The sequence below is a fragment of the Notothenia rossii genome (assembly GCF_949606895.1).
Source record: "Notothenia rossii genome assembly, chromosome: 10".
NCBI lineage: Eukaryota > Metazoa > Chordata > Actinopteri > Perciformes > Nototheniidae > Notothenia > Notothenia rossii.
The window spans coordinates 58,352,857-58,364,820 of record NC_136908.1 but is presented as its reverse complement, the minus strand read 5'-3'; the positions used below and the strand labels follow the sequence as shown (position 1 = coordinate 58,364,820).

Below are 11,964 nucleotides of genomic sequence, written 5' to 3'. Positions count from 1 at the left end.
TGTGTGTTTTATAATCGGAGGGGAACAATTGGAGAACTGTGTTGGAAGTAAAAAATTGGTGTGAATAATCACAACATAAGATGAACTATTTCTGTTCTATTACCATCCATCCATCTTCTCCCGCTTATCCGTGGTCGGGTCTCGGAGGTAGCAGTTCCAGCAGAGAGCCCCAAACGTTCCTTTCCCTGGCCACATCAACCAGCTCTGACTGGGGGATCCCAAGGCGCTCCCAGACCAGAGAAGAGATATAATCCCTCCACCTGGTTCTAGGTCTACCCCTTGGTCTCTTCCCAGCTGGACGTGCCTGGAACACCTCCCTAGGAAGGCGACCAGGTGGCATCCTTACTAGGTGCCCAAACCACCTCAACTGGCTCCTTTCGACGCGAAGGAGGAGTGGTTCAACTCCGAGTCCCTCCCGGATGACCGAACTTCTCACCTTATCCCTAAGGGAGACACCAGCCACCCTGCGGAGAAAACCCATCTCGGCCGCTTGTATCCGCGATCTCGTTCTTTCGGTCATGACCCATCCTTCATGACCATAGGTGAGGGTAGGAACGAAAATGGCCCGGAAGACAGAGAGCTTTTGTACTACAGAAATATTAATCTCTATAAAAATATAACTTTACCTTTTCATTTGAATACTGTTGCCTTACATTTGCGTAATGCAATTTTGTATAATTGTATGTTCACTGCTTGACTGAGGGTTTTAAATATCTAACATTAAGCCTTTCAACATGTTTCAAAATGTCATTACTTTCAAACAAAAAAATATAAATAACATCGAAAAAAATACATACACAAAATGTAAAGAATAATTAATTAATTAAAACAGTTGTAATCTCATATTATTGCATCCCCTACTCATACTTTCAAAACTAACAAACACACTTTGTTATTCCAGTTTTGCGAAATTCACTTTAGGTTTTTCCTTCCAGTTGGGTATCTTATTTTTCCAGTATTTTCCAGTACTCATATATGTTGTCCCTACAATCCATTCCTGTAATTCATGTATCCAGAATTATACGTAGATTTTCATTTGGGGTAATTTTACATGACATTCCTTCCATTTTTCTTTTGCGCAGATGCTATTTTTATTACATTTGATCAAGCGTTTGAACGACACTATGTCAAATATTGTGCATGCAGAAAGTGAGTTACCGTTCAGTCCTTGTTGCCAACTTGCTGTTTCAGATTGACTCCAGTAGAGAGCGTACTGTGACAACAGGAAGGCAGCTTTGAGGGGGAATGGCAGCTGAAAAAGAAATGCATTTAAAAAGAAACGTTATATTACAGGATCAAGAGCATATTGACATCTACATTAGAAAGAAGTTTAAAAACTCAAAGGCTAAACACAACATTTACACTGCCTCAGATATGCTAACCATTCATTTTTTACGAGTTCCAACAGTCATGGGAGATTTTTTTCTTTTGAAACGGGACCAGCACATGATAAAGTGGAGGAATCTTTTTGCCTCCAGCAGCTTGTTCATGAGATCTGGAATCAAAGACAATCTGGAGAAATTGCGCGCCAATCCTTTTCAACCTTTCAAGCCTGATCACCACAACTGTAGCATGACCAATGAAAGTAAACTGCTACCAACGTTTCCAAGCCTCATTGCAGTGACATTTATCCAACAGATGTGAGGTGAGCCGTATTCTGGTCAGAAGTGCACTTTGACTATGTTCGTAAATAAAATAACTACTCACCGGGTACTGTATTGTTAGGCTTTGTCGAGCATAAAACCACATTTCTTTTAGATATTAGCTATCCACACTTTCCAAATGTGTAATCATGACTGTATCTCTTTAACTCATGTTCTTACAGACAGTATCTGCTTAGCTTGTAACCTTTCACTTTTCAAAATATGTTGAAAGGTCAAATATTTGTAATAACTGTCAGGGCAAACATTCCTTCTTTGGTTCACCAGTCCTATTTTAACCCTTGTATTGTATTCGGGTCTGTGGGACCTGTTTTCATTATTTAGCTAAAGAAATATGATATGATGAACATATATCACCTGTCTGGGCCTTCTCTGTGTGTGTGTGTGTGTGTGTGTGTGTGTGTGTGTGTGTGTGTGTGTGTGTGTGTGTGTGTGTGTGTGTGTGTGTGTGTGTGTGTGTGTGTGTGTGTGTGTGTGTGTGTGTGTGTGTGTGTGTGTGTGTGTGTGTGTGTGTGCGTGTGTGTGTGTGTTTCTTCCCCTGCCATTCCCGCACAAGGTTGCAACATTGTTGATAAAGTCAAGCACCGACACATGTCTGCTCTCACATTCCCGTATTTTGTTTTGCGGGAACCAATCTTTAATTTTTTTCACACTCTATCCCAGCTGCAAATTTGGGGCGAGACGCAATAAATAAAGCTTTGCCAGTTTGCGTCCTTATCGCAACTGATCAAGATTGCCAAAAGATTCTCTGCTCAGAGGGCCTTGCAAATGATTCTGGAGGAGAGAGAACCATTTGATGATGATGTAGAGCAGGGGTGTCAAACTGAAATACACAGTGGGCCAAATTAAAAAAATGGGTACTAGTCGAGGGCCGGACTGGTTCAATGTTTATTGCAGAACTTATAGAAATGAACTTATTGCACATATTAAACCTGGAACTAACAAAGCTTAAATTATTGCCTATAAAAAACAACATTAAACATTAAATAATCAGTTCATTCATTTCTTATGGCTCTATCTGCAGCTTTTCCAGACTTTCTTATGGCCAGGCCAACAACAGCTTCAAAAAAACTATTTCCCTCAAAGAACAAACCAAACATGCCCTGTTGTCTCAAGAAAGAAAGTGCAGAAGGAAACATCCATGGAAACTCAGTGTGCTGCTCTGTGATGCTAGTTCAAGCCAGATACTTGGCATCTCATCTTGGGTGCAAGGTCATCAATGTTTGGGCTCAGGCTCTGAGCTGAGGAGACCCTCAGGATGGAGTGAAGGTGTGCGTGCAATATACCGGCGGGCCAGATCTAATAGTAATTAGAAATTATCCTGTGGGCCGAAATTAAATCCACCAAGGGCCTAATTTGGCCCCCGGGCCTTGAGTTTGAGACATGTGATGTAGAAGAAGAGGAAGAGGTTTCAGAATGTGAGGATTGTTGGGTTCAGAATTCCAGAAAAGACAGACAACTTCTAAGATGAACTATTTATTGTAAAGAGAGCAAAATATATATATTACTTGGCCAAGGACTCATCACGTCTTTGGAATCACAGGCAGCAAAGCTTTAATCTGTAACCACCAAATCCGTCAAGAGCCTGGAACCTCGTGCAACAATACATTTTATTACACAGGGCGTCGCCCGTACATTTAGGATTGGTCAAGACTAGCTGAAGAGATACCATGGTTTAGACTTGGTTCTCTTTTGTTGGTAAGTTTTTACTTTTTAACATCTATAAATGTCAGGTCATTACTAATTAAATGGATGACCATTAGGAGGTGGTGACGCTTGTCTTTTAAACTCATAATCTGGTGCCGTGCGCTCCCTGTGAAGCTGCAAGTAAGATTTAAAAAACCACTGCAGGGCGGGTTGAGTGACCCATGGTAAGGTGATAATGCCATAATGGCAAGAACAGACTGGTGTTCAACTGCTCATTTCAGTATCAAGGGCAAAATCCCAATGACTATCTGTTGACTGGACCGACCTTAGAAGCATCTCTCCTGGGAGTCCTGCTACGCTTCCGAGAGCATGCAGTATCAATCAGTGGAGACATCAAGGGCATGTTCCACCAGGTTCGACCCCTCCCAGAAGATCGAGACCTGCTCAGATTTGTTTGGCGAGACAGCAGTCAAGATCCTCCTTCGGTGTACGAGTGGCAAGTGTTACCTTTTGGAACGACGTGTAGCCCCTGCTATGCTACGTTTGCCCTTCAGCGCCACGTCATCGACCATAGTCACCCCGATGAAGAGGTAAGGAGCTCAGTCGAGAAGTGCTTTTATGTAGAGAACTGCCTACAGAGCGTCGCCACCATTGCTGAGGCGAGGCACCTGGTCGACAAGTTACGAGCCATCCTAGCATCTGCAGGCTTCGAGCTGCGTCAATGGGCCAGCAATCAACCAGAGGTCATCAGTCACCTACCAGAAGAGAGTCGCTCTACCAGTGTTAAGCTATGGCTGGCTCAGAACAAGACAGATGTCCCAGAATCCACTCTAGTTCTGAGCTGGCTCTTCCAAAAGGATATCCTGGGCTACAAGCATCGTCCCTTGGATTATGGTGAAATCACGATGCGCAACATCTACAAAGTGCTGGCAAGTCAGTGCGACCCCCTAGGGTTCATCTTACCCTACACAACCAGGGCAAAAATACTTGTCAGGCACCTCTGGGATAAACATCGTGGATGGGATGACCCGCTGCTACATCAAGAGCTGCATGGGGCGGCCAAATCCAACGACCCCCCTACTGCTGAAGACGTCCGTCAAGCTGAGCGGTTGATCCTCCAGAGGGTTCAGAGGGATAGCTTCCCACAAGAGTGCAGCCTACTGAAAGCTGGTAAGCCAGTTCTTCAAAGCAGTCGACTCCTCACTCTGTCTCCGGAGTTAGATGAGAGTGGAGAACTCATCCATGTTGGAGGAAGACTACGTCGGGCAGAAGACCTAGAACTGACAGCTCTTCACCCTATCATCCTAGACCTAGTAAGCTTCTGATCCTCAACAGTAAGCCCTTGGGTTATGTGTCTTCAGATGCCAGCGACCCAGATCCAGTGACTCCTAATGTTCTTCTGATGGGGCGGCCAGATGGTTCACTACCCCAGGAAGTCTATCCGGAGAGCGAGCTCATAAGTCGCCACCGTTGGAAACACTCCCAAGTTCTGGCTGACCACTTCTGGGCTCGATTCATGAGGCTCTACTTGCAGAGTCTTCAAGCTCGTCAGAAGTGGCAAGCTACACCTGCTGACATCAAAGAGGACGCCGTGGTGATGATCACTGTTCCGCATCTTCCAAGAGCCATATGGCCCATAGGGACAGTTGTCAAGACGCATCCAAGCAGCGACGGACATATAAGGTCTGCCGACGTGAAGGTCAAGGAGAGAGTCTACACCCGACCAGTTGCCAGACAGGTGGTCCTCCCTGCACTTCCATCTGGAGAAGATGAGGACAGTTCTACTCCTGCCATCACATCCAAGCCTTAGGACTTTGTTGCCTTTATTGATGAGCAAATGTATTATATACATTTGTGGGCGGCTGTAGAAAAGGCCCCAAAGTTATAGTTATTGATATATATTATTTTATTATACAGAGTTGATACCTGCTAAGTTGTGCCTTCATAGTGGGGAGGGGCTAACCCACGTGTTTTGGGTGACGTCACACATCAGAGGGTAATGTGCGTCAGTAGTTGCAGGAAAGTTATGCCGTCTTAAGCTTCGTATTGTTAAAACCACACACCGACAAATATCTGTATGTCTGCCTAAATAAGTAAAGAAGTCAAGCCTCATCTTAGCTCCTCAGTTCCTCTATTCTAGACCTTTGGCCTTAAGTGGTGTTCTGGCCGACACACCTGGGGGAACCTAGTGATAGACACAAAACTAGCGCAAACACTGAGTTATCTCTAACTCTCCACTACACCCTACCTTAAGGCAACATTAACAAACCTGTTTGTTTCCACAAACTTATGAATCACTGCAATAGGTTACCTAATTTAGTGAAGACTCAACAGGCACGTTCACACCGGAGTACTTTTCCCCCGTACTTTTCCCGTTTAGTTCCGTTAGTACCCCTGATGTCTCGTTCACACCAAAAAGAGTACTTAGTGCCGGGAACTTTTACCCCCATTGTCAGTGCCTGCTAGAGAGGTGGTACCAAAAAAGTACCAAAAAAGTACCAATTTCTATTGGCTGGGCGAATTGCAAACCACGCCCTGTAAAACTCCCAAAACGTTTTGTGAAGCCGCCATTTTATTATCCTTGCATTGCATTATTAGCATTAGCATTGGCCCAGCGCAGAAACGCAGAGCGACTAACTTATGACAACACAAAAGAAAACATGGGAGCGGTGGAGATGAGGAGGTGTCGGCATTCTGGCGATTTACTCGGAAGGCTTCAGTAGAAGCTGCTGGGAGTCCCAGCAGCTTCTACTGAAGCCAGTCCCCAACTCCGGGGACTTCGGGTGGCAGTATACGCCGTGAAGTTGTTTGCGGCCTGCCAGTAAACCCAAAGCAGAAGAAGAAGAAGTGACATGAGCGGCTCATTTGCGTAATCTTCCCTCAGGAAAAAGTTGTCCGGTGTGAACGCGATTGGTACTTAGTGCCCTGGGGTAATAAGTGCCGGGGCACTAAATGCCGGCACTAAGTACGGCGAAGTACTTGGTGTGAAAGCAGCGAATGTACTTTTTTTTACACACACACACACACACACACACACACACACACACACACACACACACACACACACACACGCACACGCACACGCACACACACACACACACACGTCAAGTTTCCTGAGTGCATCGTGGACGTTAACCTGCTCATGCACAAACTCTTAATAGATTATAATTATGTTTTATTCCAGAGCTTCAACTTTGTTTCTTAATGAGAAATATGTTATGTTACAATTAAATACTAAATAAAAAGAAATGCAAAGAATTTGTAAATTACATTAATAATAGTAAAGAAATAATAGAAACCACAATATCAGAGATTTTAAGTAAGATTTAGCCTTTAGTGGAAATGTTGGGTTGATTTCATTATTTTTGATTAAATAAATACACTAGCCGTTTTTCTATAACTTTCTAATATGCAATGTAACAGAGGTACAAGAGCCAAAATACAAGTGTAATATTGTCAAATTAAAAACAATATTTAAAGTTTGCTATAATACCAACCCAGTCTTTGTATCAACAAGTATTAATGCGTGTACTGAAATTACCCTAAGGTGTGTTTTATTGCATAGTCCACTCATTCATAAGAGAAATAATGGGTTATTTCTTCTTCAATAATTAAATCGCTTGCAAAATGATGTAAAACGCAGAACTGACCACACATTAAAAACACTTTGGTCCTCTCCTGATCATATCTTCATTAACCGGTTTCTAGGGTCCTACTGTAAAAGCAATGAGAGCACTTATAACTTTAACACAGACTGCGTCCTCTTGGCTGATCAACTACTATCAATGACTTGCAACATTTCTGCTGATTCATTCTCCTCTCTGACGCATATTTCTTTCCACGAGATATTCCTTAATCCCGATGAAAGACAAAACAAGACCTATCCACCACATAGGACCACCTCCTTCCTGGAATTAACTCCACCCCCCTCTCCCTGGCTTGTGCACATAAAACCCCCTCCTCGGTGTAGCAAGAACAGTCTGATTCTGCCAGAGCTGCAACAGAAGTGCCAACATGATCCCCTCAGTTACTCTCAACAATGGAGCGAAGATGCCTATAGTGGGTCTGGGAACATGGAGGGTAAGGCTGATTGTTTTATCCGTATAATACTTAGACAGATAGAGGTGTTGGACTTTGTCTCTGCTGTTTTTATCAGTACTTGAACAAGTGCATTTCATGGGTTCTATGATCTGAATTGTCCATGTTGTTCATGTTACTGCTTTGTCACTTGAATCTACTGCAAACTAGGTTCAAGAGCTAAATGTAATTACAGAATGCTGTGCTAAACTAGTTGCTAATAAGATATAAACTATTTTTGTAATAGATGTAAGCAGTCCCAGTGCTCACTTGATACATCCCAACGCATGGAAGGAAGTGTTAGTGACATAACATAACAAATAAAGACCCCAATAAAATGTAAATGGGTTTGTTCAAATATTTATCATTATAATTGAATGCATGTTACCTTAATCTGATCCTTTAAGTGTGTAAGGGAAACTTCTGTAGCAATGGAAAGTCAGGACTCAGAGAGACACGGGGAGAGTTGGAGCTTTGATGTCAAACACTGATGGTTTATTTGGAGCTTCGGCCAAAGGATTCACATCACAAGTCAAAGAGTCAGAGGTTCTGACTTCACGGTAGAGTTGCCACGTCAATTCTGAAGAACTCTACCCCAGACCCATGTATTTAGCTAGTTCAGAGAGAATTATCAACATTGTGCATAGCAAGATAGAATCATTACACCTCTATCAGCTGACGCCAACAGGTAGGAACAGGGAGAAAGAACACTGAGAGCACAGCAGCCAAGGTTACAGGTGTGTGTGCTCAGTCAGGACAGAATGAACTGATCAACTGGGTCAAAGTTATGGACCTTGGAAAATATTTCCCCAACAAGATGCCCGAGTGACTGGACCTTACACTCTTCCATAAGTGGGTCTAAAAGGACCCGTATTAGAATGATATGTGTTTTTATGCCATTTTTGTCATTTTGATTAAGAACAATTACTTTGGTTCACATTATAAATATTTTAAATTTCATTTTTCACAATTTATAATTTTAGACAATATTTTTACATTTTGAAAAAAAACGTTTTGAACATAGGCTATAGTTCAAAGATCTCCGCTATTCTGAGACCCTCACAGTATTCCAGTCCCTTTTCAAAACTCATCTCTTCTCCTCTTGTCTACTCATAGCCCACCCCCCCCCACCCTAACCTTCCCTTATATTGTAAAGCGATTTTGAGTCCTTGAAAAGCCCTATAAAAATATAATGTATTATTATTATTATTATTATTATTATTATTATTATACTGACAGGTATCAGATCTTGCTGTGTAAAAAAATCTTCCTGAGAGGTGTCACTTGTGATGTCGTCTGTGTGGTCCACAGTGAATCTATTCCTGACAGCAACAGGTGATAAGAATCAAAGGTTCCCATAGGATTCCATAGAAAATGCATGCAGGTCATTTTTGACCCACTTATGGAAGCTTGGGGTAAAAATACAAAAACTACAATTTCTTAAAATTTAAATTCAAAATGTGAATGGCATGATATCCAAAACATATTTTTTGAGGAATAGCTGGAATATGAAATGATACAAAAATGTAATTAAAAAATTCAAGAAAACCACCTCACTGGGTCAAAAAATAACCACTTACAGTATATATCTATAAGGCAAATATGACTGCATGCTCTTATTTGGAAATCCACAGATGGCATCATCAACAGGGGTTTATGTGCTATACTGAAAATGCCAAGATGTGAAATTGCAACACGATCAACCTTGGTTTATTACGGGTTATAAAGATTGCACTGCATAATATTGATACCAATATACAAAACCACATGCCCATAATTAATTCCTCATCATTTCTACTCATTAACTGATACAGGAAAACCACTGCCACACATATGAATGATTATCTGTCTCACCCTCTTGTCTCCAGTCAGACCCAGGGAAGGTCTGTGAGGCTGTAAAGGCGGCAATAGATGTGGGATACAGGCACATTGATGGTGCGTATGTCTACCAGAACGAAGGAGAAGTTGGGGATGGAGTTTGTGCCATGATCGACAAAGGAGTGGTAAAGAGGGAGGATCTGTTCATCGTCAGTAAGGTAGGGCATTAATACAAAATACAGTATTGTTTTTTGTCCTGGTAGAGAAACATGTCATATTGTCTTATCATATAGCTGCCTCCATAGAAGCCAAGGAAAAACAAGCTTATCACAAACATAAAGGATTTATATTGCACTTACAGTAGAGGCTTTTTAATACTGAGAATAGGCCAATTTGCTCGAGGGCAGCTATACCCTTTTGATAATTAGGATCCTTTCTTCTTCTTCATCAGCTGGTCACAAGGATGACAAAGTTATAATACACCATGCCTAATTTGGGAAAACGCATAACGACATTTAAAATGTGTTATTAGGCCCAGTTTCCCCCCGTTTTACACTTCCCTCCAATATGTTGTATTCATAGTTGTGGTGCACCTCCCACCTCCCATCTCTGGTGAGGACAGCCTGTGAGAAGACGCTCTCTGACCTGAAGCTGGACTACCTGGACCTTTACCTCATGCATTTCCCTATGGGAGCCAAGGTATGGTGCTATACTCCTGTCCTGGCTATACAGACAACAAGAGCAGGATAGGGTTCTGGTCCAGCTCAACCTCATAGCATATGTCTCATGTGTAAGATAGCTTGAGAGAGCTCAAGAGAAGAAAGGAAGAATTAGTTGGCTTTTGAGAAATGAAGGCAAGACTTTAAATAATTCAGCTCAGGATAAAAAAGTTACTAGTAGAAGATAAACTCAGGTGTTGGACAACTTTGCACACAAAACATCATTATCTTGAATCTTAGGGCTTCTGTAGAGGGCCAAATGGACGGTGGACTCTTAGGAGAATATTCCCAAAAGTATTTTGGATAAGAATCACTGACTCCACCTTTAACAGGATACCTTAAAGGAGACCTATCATGCTATATTTGAATAATATATTGTAGGGCCATACAAGGTGTATTTATACGTTTTCTTTTTCAAAATACCAAACAGATCCTGCATTTTAGCCATGCCTCATTTCGCTCTACTTTCCTCTCCTCCAGCCCTGTCTTTGCATGCGCTGCAGCTGACCACGCCCCCCTGCAAAGGAGGGGGCCGAGTTACGAGCGTCATGTTACCATGCTGTTACCATGCTGTTACCATGCTGTTACCATGCTGTTACCATGCCAGGCAACCTCTCATTCCCCTGATGGGTGGAGAGTTGGCCATATAGGCGGAGCTCCTCGTCACTGACGTCACACTATTTTCAAATCTGGATCAGTCTGTATCAGATCCGTTAAAGCACCGTTTTTAGAGATTTGGGTATGGAGGAAAAGGGAGAGGGTTGTGTTTTCTGACACTTGGTGAGTTCCCTGACACCTGGGACACATATTCATGTATAAAAGACGTACAAAAGTGCATTTTGCATGATAGGTCACCTTTAAAAAAAAAGAAGAGTAAAACACATATTACCCAACATTAAGTTCTGACTTTCTTTCCAATGCAGCCTGGGGATAATATTTTTCCCGTTGATGCCAACAACCAGCTCATTCCTGATGGCAGCGAGTTCTTGGACACCTGGGAGGTAATTTATGTATCACTTGTATATAGACTCTTATGGCACTACTTCTATTCTATTTGATTGTATTTACTAGCACAATTGTATCTGTTTATTGTGTTGCACTGTTGGAGGAGCCTGTGACCTAATGACAATAAAAGCCTTGAATCTTGAATCTTAAGTGGCGAGCTGACAGTCCAGCTGACTTTCTAGCAGCTTAAATCAAACAAAAATAGGATGCAAAACTGGAAGTATACTAACAACAGTATGTAATGTGTCTCAAAGGCCATGGAGAAGCTGGTGGACGCTGGGCTGGTCAAAGCTATCGGCATCTCCAACTTCAACAAAGACCAGATCGAAGCACTCCTCAACAAACCAGGCCTCAAATACAAGCCTGCCAACCACCAGGTACAAAACAAAGAGTGTGACAGCACAACATAATGTAGAAGGAAGAAGAGAGTACATCTAAAGCAGCGGTTTTCAAAGTGTGAGGCGTGCCTCCCCTGGGGGCGCCAGAGAGCTTCAGGGGAGGCGCAGCGTGAGACACACAAGAACGACAAAAAGACGAGTAAAGTGACACTTGCCCACTTGTGGCTGTCTGTGGAGACCGAGTTCCCCCACCTCGCCAAAAAGGCTGTAAAAGTGCTCATTCCCTTCACCTCCACCTACCTGTGTGAGTGCAGGTTTTCCGCATTGACTTTGATCAAAAGCAAGTACCGGTCAAGGCTGCAGCCAGAGGATGATCTGCGTTTATTCCTCTGTGCATCAAAGAAGCAGACTCATTGTTCCCACTAAAGTAGGGGTGTGTGTAATAAGGAGGCAAAGTTGACGTTCAGTGTGTTGCCGGGAGCATATAAGGATTTATCCACCATGTTGAAAATGTTAAAAAAATATATGTCTTGAGAACACGGCGTGCAGAAATATACGGGTCGTGCTGCAGCTAGATGTGCCTGTCCTCTGTAAGAAGGTGTCGGCGACTGACATGCAAGGAAGAACGGCTGTCCACAGGCCGTTCCAACTTTAACAACTGTATTAACTTCCAGGGTAGTGAATTAAACATGCAATTGT

At 42.6% G+C, this 11,964-nt stretch overlaps 1 protein-coding gene across 1 annotated transcript; it reads left to right on the top strand.

Moving 5' to 3' along the window:
• The first annotated feature begins 7,180 nt into the window (after positions 1 to 7,180).
• LOC307023396 (aldo-keto reductase family 1 member B1-like) lies at positions 7,181 to 11,421 on the top strand. Its single transcript, XM_079656627.1, has 5 exons — positions 7,181 to 7,388; positions 9,254 to 9,421; positions 9,786 to 9,902; positions 10,846 to 10,923; positions 11,182 to 11,421. The coding sequence occupies exons 1-5, from the start codon at positions 7,323 to 7,325 to the stop codon at positions 11,335 to 11,337; spliced, it is 585 nt and encodes a 194-aa protein (XP_079512753.1). The 5' UTR covers positions 7,181 to 7,322; the 3' UTR covers positions 11,338 to 11,421.
• The last annotated feature ends 543 nt before the right edge of the window (positions 11,422 to 11,964 follow it).